This window comes from Calypte anna, chromosome 4A (assembly GCF_003957555.1).
Source record: "Calypte anna isolate BGI_N300 chromosome 4A, bCalAnn1_v1.p, whole genome shotgun sequence".
Lineage (NCBI taxonomy): Eukaryota > Metazoa > Chordata > Aves > Apodiformes > Trochilidae > Calypte > Calypte anna.
The window spans coordinates 22946180-22966453 of NC_044248.1; the positions used below are offsets into that span (position 1 = coordinate 22946180).

The 20274-nt window shown below is 37.6% G+C and overlaps 1 protein-coding gene across 3 annotated transcripts in view; it reads left to right on the forward strand.

Moving 5' to 3' along the window:
- ACSL1 (acyl-CoA synthetase long chain family member 1) overlaps positions 1–20274 on the forward strand; it is a 38519-nt gene that overhangs the window by 14011 nt on the left and 4234 nt on the right. For all 3 annotated transcript variants that reach the window (XM_030450234.1, XM_030450235.1, XM_030450232.1), the window contains exons 3-16: positions 2295–2409; positions 2795–2859; positions 4097–4198; positions 7501–7600; positions 7751–7929; positions 10734–10766; positions 10948–10999; positions 11766–11839; positions 12872–12949; positions 15041–15175; positions 16503–16637; positions 17528–17623; positions 18620–18692; positions 19338–19426. In XM_030450234.1, coding sequence (XP_030306094.1) covers positions 2295–2409; positions 2795–2859; positions 4097–4198; positions 7501–7600; positions 7751–7929; positions 10734–10766; positions 10948–10999; positions 11766–11839; positions 12872–12949; positions 15041–15175; positions 16503–16637; positions 17528–17623; positions 18620–18692; positions 19338–19426 — 1326 coding nt within the window. The remainder of the gene's footprint in view (positions 1–2294; positions 2410–2794; positions 2860–4096; positions 4199–7500; positions 7601–7750; positions 7930–10733; positions 10767–10947; positions 11000–11765; positions 11840–12871; positions 12950–15040; positions 15176–16502; positions 16638–17527; positions 17624–18619; positions 18693–19337; positions 19427–20274) is intronic.

Below are 20274 nucleotides of genomic sequence, written 5' to 3' on the forward strand. Positions count from 1 at the left end.
GAAACTTTGTTACAAAAAGGTTTATTAAGCACTGGAATGGGCTGCCTAGGGAAATGGTTGAATTGTGTTGTCTGAATGTGTTTAAAAATTGTACAGATACAGTGCTGAAGGACATGGTTTAGCAGTGGCTAGTAGAGCTAGGTTAGTAGAGTTAGGTTAAAGGTTGAACTGCATGATCTTAGCTGAATAATTCTTTAAGTCTATGATTGCCTAGTAAATGACCTTGAACTGTGAGCATAAGGAAAGGTCTAAGTGTTCTTCACCATATCTAGGTGTATTTCATTGCATCTCTGAAGGATAACATTGAGCTCTTGATGGCCCTCACACAAACAGACAGGTGTTTTTTAACAAAACTCTTCTTATGTTGAAAAATCAGTTAATTTCATTTTACTTGGGGAAGAATAATGAAGTGAGCATAACCATAAGTAGGCTGTGTTTTGCTATACTGAAAAATCATAAGAACTGATGGGATCTTCTCAATAGTAGTCTGCTATAGAATTTGTTTTGTTTTCTGAACAGTGCAGTCAGTCTTGTATGCAAGCAGTCTGCTGTATCTGTGAGTCTTATCCTTAATTTTGGTTGGTGCCTCAGGCCCTGCAAAAACTGCTTTTGTGGTGCTGAGTAATAGAGCCTGGCAAGAAAACAGTAGTAGCTCATACATACAATACATCCTCCTGACTGTTACCAAGGAATGTCTTAGGATACTTCATCTGATTCAGGAATTGTAGCACATCAAACATAGTACAGATGCATTGCACTTGTTGACATTACCTGTGACTGTGGTTACAAACTACTGTGTGATCTTCCTCAAGTTAGCTCCTGATGTGGTAGAACTGGAAAAAATCTGGAAGCTGACCTTGATTACCCAGTACCTGTGAAACCAGCACAATAAAGCAGGCAGTCTTGCTTTTCTTTCCAGGCAGAGACCTGTACTAGTGATCTGTCCATTTCCTATAGACTAGATGTGGTCTGAGTGCAAGTATTCTTTGGAATTTCTGATGATAGAAGTTATTAGACATAAGCCAGTCATTAACTTGTTCTGGGTCATGCTCACAGTGTAGGTTTCTGCTTACTCTCAAAGGAGTGGCATGCACTGCATTACACACAGTGCTTTACTAAAACAAGTTAGACTTGTTTTAGTGTTATTTTTTTTTTCCCCTGATGTGCCTTTAATGTGCTAGCTCCTGTCTGTGAATATTGGTGATATGACAGCTTCTGCAGATAAATGAGTGTTGATCTAGCTTATATATGAAGAGACTTTCTGGTCTTCTGGAGGAACTTTGAAAATAAGCCAATGGCCTGGAAAAGCCTATGATTGCCCTTAAGTTTTTGGCAGTGTGGATGATAGCACATTAGAGGCACAGATTTAGTTAGTCTGGGATCTGACTTTGTAAAAGTGCCAGGAGTTGACTACAACCACTGATGGAGATGGAAAATTATGCAATGTTTACTCAAGACCCTCTGTTTAAAGAGAGAGGCTTTTGCTGCTAGGAGTGCCTGTAGGTGTCTGTCATCATAGCAGGACTAATAAATGTGGCCCAATAATACTTGCATAACTGCAGATTGTGAAACATGACTGATATACAATTAGATTAAATAATCAGTCACTCTAAAGAAGGCCACGCTAGGACTGTGAACTATTAAATTCTTGTATTGGCTTCCAGCTATGGCCTGTGTAAATAAATGCTCATCTGTTGAAAAGCAGTGATTTTAATCCTCAAGGTAATAATGCCTTGACTGCCTCTAGCTAGATCAGGAGGGAACCTTTTTTCTTAGATGAATCCAACTTGAAATTGTATTAAAGGACTCAATTTTTGTGTTACAGAGTATTATACATAAAATAACACTTTTTTTAGGGTGTTATTGTCAACCCAAAAATCATTAAGGTTTTGAAACCACAGTTTGAAGTGTGGTTGTTTTGTGAACTTAATTAGAAAAGTAGATTAGGATCTCAGCATTAATATTGTATCTAAAGAGCTTTTTCGTAGGAAAACCACTGTGCCTAGCAAGGAGTGTCAAAGGACATTTTGTGGTTGTCATTTGTTCTGTGCTAGCAGAGGTAGCTGAAGAATAAGACTTTGCCTGACAGATTTTTATTAATGCGGAGAGCAGTCTGACTCCTCATCCTGGGAAACCTTGCAGATCTCTTCCTGATGGTAAAAAGAACTGAAGTCTTCTCATGGAGAAATTACCAAGGCTCAGAACTTTTGGATGCACTGTTTTTATTCCTTCAAGAAACTCTAGTTCATTTATAGTCAACAAGTGTGCTTAACCTTTCTAATTTGTTTTCTTAGGGTGGTGAGCATGCTCGAAGGTCCTCTCTTCTGAACAGCAATGAACCATTGATTTACTACTATGATGACGTGAGAACAACTTATGATATCTTCCAAAGGGGTGTGCAAGTATCAAGTAAGACTAAAATTAAAGATATTTTTTTCAACAGTATGTCAAGAGCTAAAGGTCTGGGCTCTTGAAATGCAGCTGGGGATAGGGAAAGACTACCTAGCAATATGATTAATGTATTGAATGAGAGCTGCTTTGAAGGCAGATTAAACTGTGAGTTCTTATGAAGCAGATCTGTGTGAATAAGCTTAATGCTGTATTCCTTGGCCTAAGCCAACCTTGTGGTCTCTGTCATTCCCCAGCTTCCCTCTCTGACCCCTCTCTGAAAAAAAGGTTTGTCTTCTGATGGTCTCTGCAAAGAATCTAGAGGTTTAACACTGATTGTGATTGTGTGTCAGGATGGAGGAATCAGGAGGTTAAATTTTGAGTAACTTTTGCTTATTGTTTTTAGATAATGGCCCATGTCTTGGTTTTAGAAAACCAAACCAGCCATATGAGTGGATCTCCTATAAAGAGGTAAGTAGTCTCTCCTAACTTAGTGCTAGACCTGCTTTTGTTTGCTGATACCATTGATACAGTATCCAGTAATGTAATATAACAAATCTTTGTTATTTATAGATGTTTTAAAGTAGTAGCAGAAAATTACAGAAAGGCTCTCTGTCTGAAATAGAGTGTCTTAAAGAAACACCCTCAAATATATTCAAGGAGGAGAAGAGTATCTCCTGCACTTAACTTTGTTTATTAACAGTTTTATTTCAGATTTTTTCTTTTTTTTTTTTTTTTTTTTTTTTTGCTATTTTGTCACATTTTAGCATCTCATTGCTGGATTTTTTTAGAACTTGAACATGGCTTCTGAAGGCCTGCAGCTTTGAAGTAGTATTTTTGTCTCCATGTTTGTAATTTGTCTCCATATTGCTGGAAGATGGTGGTACAGGGTGTTAGCAGATAGCCTTTGCACTAGTGGCATGCTCCCTCATGATTGCTAAAAATATCTTTATGCAGATCTTTAATACCTCTACAGTTATAGCTCATTCCTGATTTAGTCAGTTATTGTCTTCAAATCTGGATAAATTTCAGTTTTGTGTATTGCATTATGTTGAAGTCATTAAGCACCTTTTTTTATGTAGCAGACCTCACTTTTTCCAAGGTAATTTTGAGTGTCACTTAGGTGCAACTTCTCTTTATTAAAAGCCTTTATGTTTGAGTCATGTGACTAATGTGGATTCAGGTCATGTGCTATATGGAAAGAATTTAGAAAATTGCCTTACTAGGCTTTGTTTATAGAATTAGCTGGGTTTTGCCTCCTTTTTCTTCTGCTTTTTGAAGGGAGTAATGCTATTCCTATAGGTACTGAATGAAGCAAAAGGATAGCATACATAGTGCTTGTGATTGAGCAGAATTATGGTGACTCCTTCCAGGGTTACTTTTGGGGTTTATGCAGGTACAACAAAACATCCTTTTCTGTGTATGTGAGTTTAACATTTAAACTTGTACTTACAACTTTCAAGTCCAGCCAGACTGTTGTTTCTGCTGCATATTGACTGCAAGTGCAGTATCTGCAATCAGTGCAGTGTAATGGCACTGCTATATTACCTTATCAGTCACAGACATCTAAAATAGCCTAGAAAGCTTCTGTCTACTTCATGCTAGTTATTTGCCTTCTTTCTGAAATACTTCAAGTAAAATAATCTTGAGGGTAAAGTGTTGAGCTCGCTGTCAATCTTTTGTCTTCTCTTTTTTTGTGCCCCTTCAGGTTTCAGACAGAGCTGAGTACATAGGCTCTGCATTACTTCACCGAGGCTTCAAACCATCTCATGCTCAATATATAGGAATCTTTTCACAAAACAGACCTGAGGTAATTTAATTTACTGTGTGTATTGGTGGTCTAGCTGTTATAAAAGTGTCCCTCTGGTATCTGTTGCTGATAAGCAGTATACTGAGCTTCCCTACTCAGAGTCTATTTTGTTCTATGTTCAGAAAAGGCTAAGGGTTGATATGGTAGACCCACAAACCAAAACCAATAATTGACACAAATGTTAGTGCCTTCTATTGTTTTGGGTTTTTTTTATTCCAGAGCTGAACACAGAAGACTGGAGAGCAGGTAGAGAATCAGGGAATGCATAAGAACTTGTACTTTTCTCTTTCCGTTTTATAGAGGAGGGCTGTTTAATGGGAACCTCATGCTGTACTTAGTAATTGTAATCACTATTTGCTTTGTCTTAAAAATTGTCATTGGGGTATAAGGTGATTTAAAGTGTTTGGAATTCGTAGGAGGTGCTTAAGCTTTTTTGAAACCCAAAGAAACACATAGTGCTTAAATATTTGGACAAATAGAAGCTGGCTAAAGGTGATAGTTCTACTTTGACCAGAGGCCCTGGGCACCAAGATTCTGGGAGGGAGAACTGATGATGAAGGCAAAAATTGAAAATCAATTAAATTTTAATAAGGGGGCAGGGGGATTAAAGAAAGTGACAGAATTAAGGAAGATCACATGAAAAAGGAAAATGATGTTACAATCCTGAAACAACTATAGGGATACTTAGGTTTATTTTTTTTTAACAAGTGCCTGTCCATTTTAACCCAGTTGTTATTCTAGACTGCTGTTTCTAAAAATATTATGAAAAGTTCTGTAAATATTTATTCTCTGGACTTGTTTATTTAATTCAATCCTAATAAATAGATTTTCTAACCTACACTAATGTGCTTAGTAGCTTGAGCTGCATTAGGACAGCTCAGTCCAAAACTGTATTAAGATAGAGGATTGTTTCTTAAATGTTGTCAGAAATATGCTGACCCTCTTGATTAAATATTCCCAGCTGGATGTCATTATCTAGAGCCACCTACAGTGCTGGCAGGCTTAGAAATTGTATTGGTGTCTTGGTTGTGCTGGACAACAGCTTGGTGTTGCATCTCTTCTGATTTCAGTTTGTCACTGAGGCTTCCCTGCTGTCATTAAAATGCAAACTGCGACAAGTGACCTTGACACCCTTCCTCCTTTCCAACCCACACCACACCCACAAAACCAATCTCTAATTCTAGTACAGATGAAGAGAAAAAAAACTATCATTTTTTCCAGACTCTTGAATTTGCAGTGATTTGCTGTTTGAATTTTCCTGCTGTAATTCTAGGTCTCACAGCTACAGTTTTTTTTCTGTAATAAAAAAGGCTGGGATGTCTCCAACTAGGAAGCTATTAAATGACAGTGTTACAGACTGTTCAGTTCAGTCTCCTCTGCTTATAATGCTATGAACTGGAAGTAAAAAAGAGAGCCAGATGTTAGTGCTGGGCCAGTTTGGACTGTTTCTCTACAGACCTCTGGGTGCAGTCTTTCATTGCTGGGTCAGTGCATTTTTTTCTGAAGGAGAACACAGTAGCTGGTCTGCTCTTGGATCACAGGAACAAAATGTGCTTCAGTTGCAGTGCTCTAGCAGGCTTTGAGTTGGGTCAGGAATGAGCTGGAAAGATTTGTTTAAACCAGCAATTTTAAATCTGGGGTTTTCCCTGCTGAAAACTACTGTATGGGTGTTGTGACATCCCCATCCTAATTGCTAATCTGGACAGGAGATTATGTGAAGGTTTTTTGTGTAAAATGATTCATACTTGTCAGTTCAGGGAACAACTGCTGGGGAAAAAACCCTTATGGGGAAAATCCTAGCATGTTACTTGTTTAGATGTTCTCAAAAAAAAACCAACAAAAACAACTTTCTCTTTCTTTTACTGGAAAACAGATGATCATTTCTGCAAACAAGGAAGTTATATTTCACATTGAGAAAACAGGATAGTGATGTATACGGTGTCCTTTAGTGAAAGATCAGAGCCATGTCAAGACCAGAAAACTTTCAGACTGCTGTCTGTATTCAGTACTAGTTGCTGGCTGGGGCTTTGAGAGAGAAGTGAAGTGTCCAGGTTTGATATTTCTATTTAACTGCTCTTAATTTCAGAAGCTAAAATGGCAGAAAAACATCTTGGTAGTCTAGAAAATAGGTGCTGCCTGCTGTACAGAGAATGGTGGTGTGCAAGAGCCATTGAAGGCTGCTATAGGAAGGTTTTATGACAGTGTGAAGCTTCTGAAGTCTACTGTAGTAGGCTTTTAAAATATCTACCAAAATATCCTATTAAAATATCTACTAAACTTCAAGCTGCTGAACAGCAATACAGCTGCCCCCCTGCACATGTTCTTCCTTGACAGCATCCATCTGTACAATTCACTGGACCCTTACAGGCCTTGTTTAAGTGTGTTCATGTCTGCCTGAAAGTCCAGTTATCTGTTAGCTGGCCTTATACTTGTTGCCACAGGAATGTAATAGCTTCTTTAAAAGAAGTCTTCAGATTAGATTCCCTTAAAGATGAATGCTTAGTCTTGAGAAATGTTGGAAAACTTTGTGTGGCTGGCTATCTAAAGTACTTCTAGTTTGCCTGCATATGTTGTATGCCTTGCCATCAAATGAGGTGCAGGTAATGTAGAGGTAGGAATACTGTGTGTGTGTGTGTGTATTTTTTTTTTAATATATGTCAAGATATGAGTAAGTCTTTCTCTGATTCATATACCAATATAGAATCATAGAATGTCAGGTTGGAAGGGACCTCAAGTATCATCTGGTTCAACCCTTCTACTATTATTGTTTATGTGAGATGTCTCGGCACCCTGTTGAGCTGAGAATTAAAGCTTTCCCAAGTGGGGGAATACACCACTTCTCCTGGGAGACCATTCCAGTGTCTGACTGTCCTCATAGTGAAAAATCTTCCTCTTGTATTAAATCAGAGTCTAATATAGAATATTGAAGGCTTTGGCTACCTTGATAACCTCAAACACACAAAAAAAGTATTGAACTCAAAGTCTCTTTCTGTTAATAAGTAAACTGTCAAGACAGTTAACATTAACTATTTTCAGAAATAGTTAAAATTACTTTTAAGGGCAGAGTTGAATTTTGTTGGATTGGATTCTTCCCCATAGCTCCTCATTATTTTCTTTCCTGTAGTTTTTAAAAAATCTTATCCACAGGTAAAAACTTTGTAGGCCACAAATTGCCACTTGCTTTTTTTTTTTGGAAAGATGTCCAAATGAGCTCTGTTCTGTTAAACTCCAAATATGAGTCTGGTTTGGAGGTCTGTTATGACAAGCAAACACAGTGACTTTCATCTCTTCTTCTTCTGCAGTGGGTTATCATTGAACAAGGATGCTATGCATACTCCATGGTGGTGGTGCCACTCTATGATACACTGGGAACTGAAGCAATTGCATACATTGTGAACAAAGGTAGGGTCCTTGCAGTTCAGCAACTGAATGTATGATGCCAGAGGGCAAAACTGTAGCCTTCTTCAGAAGAGTTTTCTGTTACCATGTTCTGGAGTAGTATAGATCTAGTCTAAACTCATCTTCTCATACAGATGATGTTCTTTCTCATAGCTGACTTGTCGTTGGTTTTCTGTGACAAACCTGATAAGGCCAAGCTTCTCCTAAGTGGTGTGGAAAAGGGGGACACTCCAATACTCAATACCATTGTTATCATGGAGCCTTTTGGCACAGATCTTGTGGAACGTGGCAAAAAGTGTGGGGTGGAAATCTTCAGCATGAAAGAAATAGAGGTAAGCAGATTTAACCTACTTGACTGTTTTGATCCTGTTTACTTGTGGAGGAAAAAGATAGTCTGTTGAACAGATTTTAGGACTGTGAACAAAATGTGGTGGATTAGTTTCAAAATACTCAACTTTCTCTTGGATCACACAAAAGGGTCACACAAAAACATATTTAAAAAAAACCCAGCAACAACAAGCAACCAAAGAAACCACAAACAAAACATTGCTAGTAGTATTTCACAGTGCTCAAAATGTAAAAGTGCATGTGTCAATATGGTGTAATGAAAGCTTGTGAACATAGTCCAGGCTAAACATCAGAAATTAGTGTTAAGGGTTGCCCATGTGAAGCAGTAGCATTGTAATTACTGTAATTACATTGTAATACTGTGACTAATCATCCAGAAGTAGTTACTTGCCTGTGTGGATTTTGGCCTTCTGAAAAACATCATCTTCCTTTTACACTGAATCTTACCCTTACTTCCAGGGTAAGTTTATGGTTATGCAGAGGAATGAGACTTCAAGGTTTTAGAAGGAGAAGCAGTTTTGCTTTGTCACCTCATGTTCAGGGCTTATTTTTTCTTGTATTTATTTTGTCTGCATAGATCTCTTTTGCAAGTTTATTTCACATTTTCACTCATTTTCCTCTGTCCTGGGATCAGGTTGCATGCATTACATCTTTACTGTGAAATTATGAAAGCAGGTTTAGCCTGGTTTCAGCTGGAATTCTAGTGAAGGCTTGGCTCACTAGGACTTGTGTCTCCAATTAAGTGTGCTTGTCTTGTGCAGGTGTAGTAACTGGTGTGAAATACTTAATTTCACTGACCTTGTTCTCATAGCAGTCTTAATTGCTATGTTAACAGGCCACCCTCTGGTAAAGATTAAAAAATGGCAATGTGTCCTTTCAAATATGTACTGTAGCTAACTAGCTGCAGCAAGACTGAAAGTTGAAATGAGGCTAAAACCACTATGAAGAGTAAATGACTTATATGGTGCTGTCTGTAGCTCACTGGTGAAAGGGTTGGGTTAAACTTCAAAAAAAGATTGGCCCAACTTAAAGTTGGTACACTAAAATCAGATTCTTTCCTTGAGTTGATTTTGGCAGAGGAAGATGCTTTCTGTTGTATCTACTGGCAACAGAAAAGCAAAATCAGGCACGAATTATCATCAGGTTAGAAGTTTATATGCTTAAGTAGCACTTAAGACTTCCAGTAGCACTTTGTAGCTTTTGCTTAAAGCAACACTTGATTTTTGCATTATGCAGTAATAAGTGCACCAAGAGTCTCTTGTCTAAATTTCAGAAGATAGGCAAACTTATATATTTCTAATAGCTTTTCAGTGAGCAGAAATAAGTTTTTGTCACCTTTTTTTTTTTTAATTTTTTATTTAAGAGGTAAAGGCTTTTATTGTCTCCCAAAAGATAACTATGAAATATGCAGCAGCTTAGATAAGAACAGAATGATTATTTCTAGCTTTGAAACTAGTGACTAGTTTCCCTCTGCATCTCCCAAATGCCACAAGCTTGGTTTCTGATGCCTAATATTTGTATGTATACTGTGTTTACTTAGATGTGAGTAGCTGTGAATAAATGGCTCTTCAACAGGCAGAGGTGTTGGAGTAGAACAGGTTGTTCTGTTCTAGGGGATCAAAAGAAGTATGTGGAGATCTTAGCTGTATATTCAGCAAATATCAGATCTTACTCAAAGCAGGCTGTAGGGAAGTACTGAGCTTCTGATGGTACTTGGAATGGAGATGCTGTTGTTTTGAGCAGACAGCTGTGTTGTCATAGTGGCAAAGTCTGGCATAATAGCACCGTTTCTAAAGGGCAGACTTACAAGTATGGGAATGTTAACTGTTTCCAGATGCTCCTTTTTTTTTTTTTTTTTTTTTTTTTTTTTTTTTTTTTTCTTAAACCTCTTAACCTCTTTTGGGTAATCCAGGAATTATATCATACTAAAGGAAGTCCAGAGCTAGTAAATTAATGCATAGTGCTATTGTTATCTACTTGAAATGTAAAAGCAGTAGTCAAGTTGATGTTTCTACCCTCAAAGACATATACTTTGCCCTACAAAGCTTTACTTAACAAAAGATTAATTTTAATTTGTTTAAGTCGTTAAGCTAGTATTGTTTCTAATCTTGACTACGCATGACAGTAGTAAGTCCTGATCTGAAACTCTAAAGCTTATAGATATTGAACATCACTTTTCAAGTCTTTCCTCATAATCAATAAAAGGATCTTCCTGCTGCCTAAAGAACTATGCCATCATTAATGGTCAGGCCTGAATAATTATAAACAGGGAGAGGGAAGGAGAGTTGTTTCTGTAGGAGATAATTTTTATGATCTTCAGTATAAAAGGAGTACAAACCACCAATGATCATGGTGAAACTCAGTCTTTCCTCTCACAAGGAAAGATGTGGTTTTGGTGCAAGATGCTTACTGAGATAAATCTTGCTTCATCTGTTCAACAGCTGTCATTGGCATGTACATTCTGCATGAGGTATAGGATTGATTGCCTTCTGACACTTGCCATAACACTGCTTAACCTTGAGCTTCTTTAGTGAGTGACTTCTGGTTTACTAGCTGGAGAAAAAAAAATATGAATTCTAGATTAGTTACCACTTTTGTATTTTTAGTTATTCTATATATCTTTAAAACATCCTTAAACACTTTGTTACCCTTTTATGAGTTTTAATGCCTTAACAGTCTAGATAAGAGAATAGTATTGTGCTTGGTAATGTTTGTGGTAAACTTAAAGCAGAAGAGGTTGTGTGCTCATGTCCAAACTGTGTCTCTCCCCTTTCTTTCATTTCTGTAGGAGCTGGGAAGAGCACACAGGCAAAAACCCATGGTAAGTATGAAGTTAGTTCAAGTTACTTAACCTGAAGATGGATACCATTCTGCAGATGAAATTAGCAAATCTCTTTATCTCTTGTAGTTAAAAAGTAACACTAGTATTTCAATGTTTTGTCCAAGAAAATATTTTTCCATGGTATCTTAACCATGCCAATGCTTTCTTCTCTCTCTCACAGCCTCCAAAGCCAGAAGATCTAGCAGTCATCTGTTTCACCAGTGGAACGACAGGTACACCTCATTACATTATGCAGAATTTATTATGCTGAATGTGCAAAATTAATTCAGAAGCCCTCCTTGTTTTTCAAGACTCACCCCTGTAGTAGCTGGGGAAATTTTATGGTAAGGCTCCCTTTGGTATTTTTTTTTCCCATTGGTGGATACAGAGTTATAGTATTGGGGATGGAGGTGTTATATTTTTTGGCTTGACAATAAATACTGAATCTCAGTTTCCATTATAATAAGGACTCTGCTTCAGACTTCAGACTTTAAATTCTTCTGTGGCCTTTTTTTGTACTGCATAAGCAAAACTTTTTCCTTCCTGCTGTGGAACCTCACTATAAGACCAAACCAGACAGTAATTTCTAGGTATCACATGCTTGACACTTGTGAGTTAATGTCCAGCACTGTCAGGGAGCAAAAGGGGAGAGTACAACAACAAGCTACACTTTGAAGGCACATGTGAGTACAGAAATTCTTCTGGATTTGACAGCTGCATCTTCACAGAAGTGCTGAATTTTGAACAAGCTTATGCAAGAAACACACCACTTTCTTAAGGATTTGCTCTCATAAAATTTGAGGACTTCACCACACACGTACTAAACTGTTGCAAGCTATTTTTGAAAGTGTGCTAGCAAATTCTCTGCCTTAGTTCAATTGATATACGAAGCAATTAGTATCAAAGAAGGGACTGAAATGCTGTTAGATCAGTTTTACCACTGCTTGGTAATTTGATCTAAAAATTTCACTGTTGCCTCCTGATGTGCTTCTTCCTTAGGAAACCCCAAAGGAGCTATGATCACTCATCAAAACATAGTCAGCAATGCTTCAGCTTTTGTGAAAACTACAGAGGTAAACCATGAATGTTAACATTGTGGATTTGCATGAAGGGAAGAATCTTGGGCCAAAACCAACATTAAAATCTCATTAGCTTTGGTCTTACATTTTCACCTGGGTCTTATTAAAAGTTAACTTAACAGCACTCTGCCCTTTCTAGGTCAGTCAATGTTTACCAGCTTCTTCTTTCAGGGTCAAGAACCTCTCAGATGTATTTTGGTCTGATTCAAGCACAATGTTATAAAGATCCTGATGTGGATCTACATTACATTCTGCCACAGGGTTACAGTTTTTGTCATTAGTGCAAGCTTTTCATCAGAGGGTTTGTGTAGAGCCTAACCTTTTCCACTGAGGATGGGATATAAAGTATTTTAACCCCAAAAGTAATTGAAGCCCTTGCATAAATGAGCAAGAAGCATAACTTGATTTTTACTTGCTGTGGTGTTAGCTTTTAGTTTATAGTAGACTACTAAAGTTCATCTGCCAGCTAGCTAAGAAGGTGGTTCTATTTTCTAACACATGCAGATTTAATAAAAAACACAATTGTACTTACTTGGCAAAATATTCTGCATATAGACTTGTTCTTAATTTATCAACTGGTTTCTCAATTAGATTATGTAAGGTACTTTTGATATCAACATTATACTTAATTAGGTAAGGACACTTTCTGATCTAAGATGAAAGCATGTAATTTTTTAAGCCCCCAAAGCATACTACTTTTACCTTTTTGTCCCCTCTCCTTCTTAATGCATGTAATAGAACTTGCTGTGGTTCCTCTCAGAATTTGTTTCGGTTCCATAGCTGCAATAATATGGTCACTGTAGCAACTCTAAAAGATAACCACTTCTGCAGTGTATGTTTAGTCATGCTAGAAGTCATTACTGTAATCTATTTAATAGAAGAAGGACAGTGCAGCTTCATTACAAACAAAACTGAAATGAGGGCTGTGCCCTAAAGTTTAGAGGCTAGATTTCATTGTTGTGTTTAACTTAGGCAAAATTGAGCATTAAATTAGAAAATTAAATTTGATTTTACTAACACTTTCAGAAAACATTTATGCCTTCCTGTGATGACATTTTGATATCATTCCTGCCCTTGGCTCATATGTTTGAGAGAATTGTTGAGGTAAGTATTTGTTTGTTGAACTGAACTGTTGAGAAGCTTGTTTTTCTTACAGCATGCATGTCTCTTGAACCCCAGTGATACATGCTATTCCTTTCTGACTCTTGCACATGTGTATAGAAGCTTGAGGGTAAGGTTCAGGAAAACAGTACCTTAAGAGTACTATTTGTTTTCACGCCAAAATATGAACATTAACCTTAGAGCTAGGGTTAATAAGAAATTGGTTTACTAGAACATGAGACAAGCCCTTACCACATGTACACTGCCTAGAAATTCCCTTTAATGTAAACAGTGCACTATTAAAAAATCCACGCAATCTGCAAACTTTAGAAATGTACTTTATAATGTGGCATTCTGCTTGCTTACACAAAACTAATTTTAAATTGGCTAAACTTACCATTGCTTCAAGAAACTTCAATAAAAAAGAAAAGGATTTTATTTCAGTGGAATTCTCTTCCAGGAAATGAAAATGGTTCTTAATGCTATTTAATGATGAACTTTGACATTTTCTTGGAATGCCTGTTTTACCATACAATAAGACCTGGGGCTTCGTTTTTCAGGATGAGGGGTCTCAGGTTGTTGGAATACTGGCAGGCATTGGACCTCTGAGCCCTTAATTAAATGGGATGTATATTTGAAAGGTTGCAATTTCTTCAAACTTCTTATATCCTTCAGAGGCACAGGTATTTAATTACCATACTTATTAAAGTTGAATTAACATCTCTCCCTTAGGTGAGCTTGAAAATATTTGTGTTGAAGATAATCACGTCCCAGTTTATGCGAGGAAGTAAACAGCCTTTGTGCAAGTGTGAAAAGGCACATGGGGCCAGAAACTGTTCTGTGATTTCAGTTAGGAATCCTGAGCTTTTTGTCAAAAAAACCTCATATATACAGACACATAGGAGTATTATACATTTTTATCTATGTGCATATAGATGCATGTTATGAAGACTGGGAATAGAGCTTCACTGAGGTTTATAGGTGCCCTTAGGCTTTCAGCACTGTTTTCCTCCTGGTAACCTGGATTCCAGCTGTACTTAAGTGTCTGTTTTACTGATGCCTGCTTGCACCAGAAGGTAAAAATTTTGTAGGTAACAGGTCTGCTGTTGTTCATGCAGTAGAAACTTGTATTCCAGAGGACGAAATGAGAAGACAGTGTTAGGATCTCAGTATTCCTCTGCTGTTTCAGGTCTTTACAAAGTAGATCTCTACCAATATATGTAAGGAGATTAGGAAAGGATACCCTTGGTAGAAAGGAGCTTGGGGTAGGTATGAACAGAGGCTCTGTGAGAAGCTGTCTTTAGAATCTGCCCCTGTTGTAAAGTCCATGTTTGCTGACTTGACAGGACAAACATGTCCCCACCTAGCCAAGGCAGTGATGCTTTTGCAGCTTTTCAGCATACAGTGGCAAAGCTCAGATAAAGGGGAAAAGTGACATTTTAGCACATCTTGTGTGCAAAAAATATTAAAATGGATGGCAGAGAGTAAAGAAGGAAGAGGTGTTATGGAAGAAGCAGAAGTATAAAACAACAAGGTGTAGAGAAAGACAGGAAGAGTAGAGATGTTAGTGAAAAAAATAACTTTAAAAATAGGAAGAAAAGGGGTATATAGGTGTGGGAGATGGAGCTTCTAGACTCTAACATAGAGACGATGGAACATGACAGAACTAAGTCTACCTTTCTTGGTGTAGGTCTGCAGTGATGCAAAAATAATCAGTGGGTATGCTAGAATCTTCCAGCAAGCATCTTGATCACTTAAATCTGCTTGCATCGTTCCTGTGAAATAAGAAGGTAAATCAGAGTACAAGAGAATAAAATCAAGTAGCACAAGGCAAAATTCCCTGCAGGACCAGCATATAGCCTGAGCTGGCTTTTATAGCAGATAAAGGAAAAAAGTTCAAGTATTTTATCAGGCTTATTTAAAAGAAAAAAAATAAATCTGAGAACAGCTCTGTAGACTGCAGAACTTGTCCAGAAGCTGAGAGGATTTAAGGTGGATACTACACTGTCTAATCTGCATAGCATTGTCATACACATTGAGCCAGAACATATTATATACGCTGTGTTTTCAGACCTTTTAATTTTCTTCTTACAGTGTGTGGTTCTGTGCCATGGAGGTCGGATAGGATTCTTTCAAGGGGATATCAGACTACTTATGGATGACCTAAAAGCACTTCAGCCAACTGTATTTCCTGTAGTACCAAGATTGTTGAACAGAATGTTTGACAAGGTAAGTTCACAGGCATGAGTCTAGGCCTTTGCAAGATTTTAAAGGACTGCATGAAGTCTGTGTTGGCCTGGTAGGAGAAACTGTTGTGCTTTGAGATGGCATGGGCACACTAACTAATTGGTGTATCACTTTCTAAAATAGATCTGAAAGTACAAGTAGTATTTGCTGTATTAAAACACTTTAAGGTAGCAAATAGTAGTCTTGACAAGGCTGACTATAGGACTAATGACTTACTGGTTTGCTCTGACCAAGTTATTTATGTTCAGTCTACAGTGTGGACTTGAGGCTTAGTGTCTGCATGCTGCACTTTTAGCATCTGACTCATGAAGTGGAATTTGCAAACCAAGGTCAGGTGTTTGCCTGTGTTTGCATGGATGCATACACGTTTCCTATGCAGTAGACAGCATGTTCCAGCAGGGTGAAGTATACACCAGCTAGCTGAGAATGCTGGGGACAGAGCATGTCAGCAGCCCCAGTCTCTCCTGCACTTGCTGCTTGCCTGCCAAGGGTCATCTGAGATGGGAAATCAGCCATAGATTCTTTCTTGAACTTAAGATTTTATAACATCATTTTGCATGTGGATGACTGATTCTTAAGATACAGTCAAAGGATTTGGAAGGATGAAACAAGTAATCCTGTGACTGCTAAAGGAATGACAGCCCTGTCTAAATTGGCTTAGCTAGGGCATTGCTTTAATTATGAGGTTAGAGGAACAGCAAGTAATGCAAGGCTGTGTTTGGCTTCAGCTAGTGCTGAAGAGCTGCTGGGTCTGTCTCTTTCTGAATAAATGGACTCATCTGTGGTCTGCTATTGAGCCTGCTCTGACTTTGAGAAGAACCAGAAGGAGCCTTTGAAAACTTATCTAAAAAGAAAGTTTATATATGCAAGATATATCTCTCTGGTCATCCTGAAGTGACCTGCACCTCCTCAGAAAACCCTGTGTTACTTTACAATGTGTTACAATGGTGGGCTCTCTAGAATAAGATGAGGGTTATTACTGGGTTTGGTTTTGGATTAAACTGTAATAGAAAAGTAAACCATCCACTTTCATTCATACACTTTAATGAAGAAACCATGCATTAAAAAAGCATTGCACAACTGGATGGGAAGCAAGAATTAGTTAAGTGCTAATTTTGGTGGGTATCTCTTGAAATGAGGTAGGGAGGCCGAACTTAAAATCCACAAGTGTTTCTTAATAGCATTAAGATTCTTATCAGTAAAGGTTGTTTTGTTTTGTTTTCACTGTTAGGAATCTGTATGCATGCTTCTATAAGAAAAGGACTGGTAGTCTGCGAGGCTTCTAACCACAGATCATTTTTCTTAATAGATTTTTGGACAGGCAGATACTACAATAAAAAGGTGGATGCTGGATTTTGCTTCCAAGAGGAAAGAAGCAGAACTCAGAAGTGGTATAGTTAGAAATAACAGTTTCTGGGATAAAGTAATCTTCAGCAAAATACAGGTATGCTTGAAAGCCTCTGAGTCATAGGTCTTTCTGTGGTGGATATTGGAACTTCCTATTATATTATTTGCTCATAATTATTTTGGGAGCAGACTTCCAAAGGTGCCTACTGTATTACAGAACAATAGTTTGACATGCTTTCAGTCCTGGAAGTGAGAAATATCACTATATATCCTATCTACTCAGTAGTTTATCAGTATCAGTTTGCAATTAATGAATTTCATGTTATTTCATGATTGTTATAATCTGGTATGGTTTCATCACTGATTAAAGACTACGTGGCTACTCAGAATAAAAATCAGAACTGTAATATTTCCAAACTTCATTTTTCTTTGTAATAATATCAGCTGTGTTAGGGAGGTTTCTCTAAAACAGTCTGGTGCTTCTCTCTTTTACCCCTTTGAAAGCAAACATTTTCCTTATGAAGGAGGAAAGCTGTATGTGACTTAGTGCCAGCTGTAGCCCCTGATGTCTTCTTACTGTTGGCTACTTGTAAGTTATGCCTGCTATTCTATCTGGCACTCAATTGTATGACTCTAACCTTGGTTGTACAACATGCCTCTGTGACTTTTTTATAGCATTCAGGATGTATGAGAAGCTGATAGAAGGCAGTTAAAAATAAAACCATTGGTGAAAGGCCACGACTTAAGCTCTTCAGGCTTTTGGCAGAGTCTAAAGTGCAGTGACCTACAGCATAGTCTTTATAGTTACTGTATGGTTGAGATACCACTTCTAAAAACACTGCAAAAAGACAGCTTGAAAAAGGAGACTAAACTTTTAACGTTTGTGGGTGGCACTGTAGGTGAATAATGGCTGAGGGTGGGACAGAAAGACTCTGGAATTCTCTCTAAAATGCTTTTGGTGTCCATAGTATCTTGTCTCTGTTGTAGGCTAGTTTGGGAGGAAAAGTAAGGCTGATGGTCACAGGAGCAGCACCTGTATCTGCAAGTGTACTGACCTTCCTGAGAGCAGCTCTTGGCTGTCAGGTGAGTTTCCTGGCCTTAATCCTAAAACATGAAGATTTTACTACATTATTCCAGCTTTGATGTTGGAGCATTTCTAACAGTCTTTTTATATGGTAAACTCTTTCTGGCATTTTTCTTGAAGACTACACAAGTGTGTATTCCTTTCCAGAGTTCCTCTGTCCCATTGAGGTTTCTGTATTCATCCCAAAGTATTATAACTGGATTAACCAGCTGAATTGTCTTATGGAAAATATTATTAGGGGCTGCTGTAAGCAATTATTAATATTCTTGGATTAAGTTTCTGGTTATGGTTACAGAAGTATTCATAACCACTGTAGAGAATCTAATCAACAGGATATTGTAATGATGCTTTGAAGATGAGACTGGGGAAAATCTGACTTCACACATTGTGTTTGTCTTCAGAGCCTCTTCAAACTATATGCTTTTTGAGGTAAAATCTGAGTAGCAATGGCACAGGATGTAACAATTGTGGTGAGATAAATTGCAAGGCTATAAAATACTAACATGTGAGACCTCTGTGACCTTGTAAGTTCTTCATTAGTGTGCTGGTGTAGCAATGCATTGTCTGTCCTGTATGTAATAACCACAGCACTGTGATGAGGTATAAGGACTGCTCCTAGCTTGGGACAGAGTCTTGGTTTTGGACAAACCTCTGTCCTTAAATGATATGAACAATGTCATTGCTAGTGCCACTGTTCTTAATTTCTTCTTCTTGGTCACTCATTTGCTTTCAGTTTTGGTCTATATGACACCTGTATAGCATGTGAAATTGAGTGAAACCTTAAATAAATATTGGAAATGAAGGTGGAATATCAGCACTTAAAATTGTGTATTGTGATAAAACTTGAATATAGCAATATTCTTTGTAGAAGATACTGGGGATTTTTCCAAATTCAAATTTAAGAAACTAGAAAAAGAAGCAAAATATTAATTTTAATGCAGAAACTGTATGTTGAAAAGTAAAAATTTAAAATTATGTTTGATTTTATCTTCTAGTTCTATGAAGGTTATGGACAGACTGAATGTACAGCTGGGTGCTCACTGTCACTTCCTGGAGATTGGACAGCAGGTATGTCTGCCTCTCTTAAATTTCTGGATTCTGTAGAGGTTTCTGATTACATTATTTGGTCTTTAGTCACCTCAGGAAGTATAAGATTCTGTTTTTCTAAAAGTGAAGTAAAAAAGTTTTTTGAAGTTTCTGAATAAGTAGAAGTGTTCAGTAAACCAAACTTTTACTAGGCTTTGTAAGTGGAAGTAGATTTAGGAGAGGGGAGGTCATAGTACCAACTATGTTATTTTTACAGGAATTTGCTGTGTGTAAACAGCACTGAAAACTTAAATGTCATTTTCTGTGTTGGAGCAAACAGTCTACAGTTCTGTCAGTTGTTACATCTCTAGCTCCCTAACTGAAATATTACTGATAATTGAAGCTATAGTGGGACTTATGCTACTTCAGTATGTCCACAGAATGAGGATTCTGGTTATTAGAAAAAGCAAGCCTGAGGACATGAGTGGTTCCATTTGTAACATTTCAGAGATACCTGAGAATTTAATGTAAATTTAAGCTATTAGTATAATGGTATTGGTACTGTACTGGTAGTACATTACCAGAAATCAATTTTCCATCATTTTACTTTAGCATGTAACCAGCTTATTTCTTTAAGAACCTGTCTAAAAAGCAGCTCAGGCAATTGAAGTGTAACTGTGTTTAAAGGTCATGTTGGAGCACCCATGCCATGCAGTCTCATCAAGCTTGTTGATGTACAAGAAATGAACTACTTGGCTGCCAGAGGAGAGGGTGAGGTGAGTAATTTCAGAAGGCTGAAATGAGCCTTTTAGGAAAAGTTGGTATGTTTTCTGTCCCTGAAATAATAAGTAGTTGTCTAGTAAAAGTGGTGGTGGGAAATTGTTTGCAAGTGAAAAGCAATGTCAAAGTTCTTTTGCCTTGCATATCACCCTATGTTTAATCTTCATCTTGCTTCACTTTAAATATACTTTTACAGTTTGTCTATTAGAGGCAGACCAGTTGTCATTTTGAGAAACAGCTAAGTAGCTTTTAAAGAAACTTGTAAAAATATTTTGCTTCCACTTACAGTGAAAATTTGCTGCATTAGGAGTTATTTTGAACTTGGATAAATATGGCAGGCCCTTAATATAGTAGGAACCACCTTAATCTTTCAGTCCTAAGTTCCTCAGTGTAAACTGTTAGAAATCTATCAAATAAGTGTTGTGACTTGTTTCACAGAACTGAAGCCCCTAGACCTAGAATTGGCTCTTGTAATCCTTTGCCTAAATTAGATATTCCTCCTCATTCCCTTTCTGCTCTTCAGGTGGATTAAACACTTTTCTTCCTGAGAGCACACTTTGAATATTCTTTGTTCTGCCAGCCTTGCTTTTCACTTTTGCCAGTTACTCATGTTCAAGAAAAATAAATTTGTGACCAGAATTATATATGCTCATATGTAGATGAGATCTTGGTGACAGCAGGATACAGATAAATGGTTTGCTGTCTCAACTGGGAAAAGCTGCCTCCTGCTGCCATCCTGTGACTGTAGGAACCATGACCAATGAAATCTTTGATCAGTCAGCCTTTGGTTTGACTTGGACAAACAGAGTGCTCCTCTAATCGTGTCCTTCCAGATAAGCTGTTT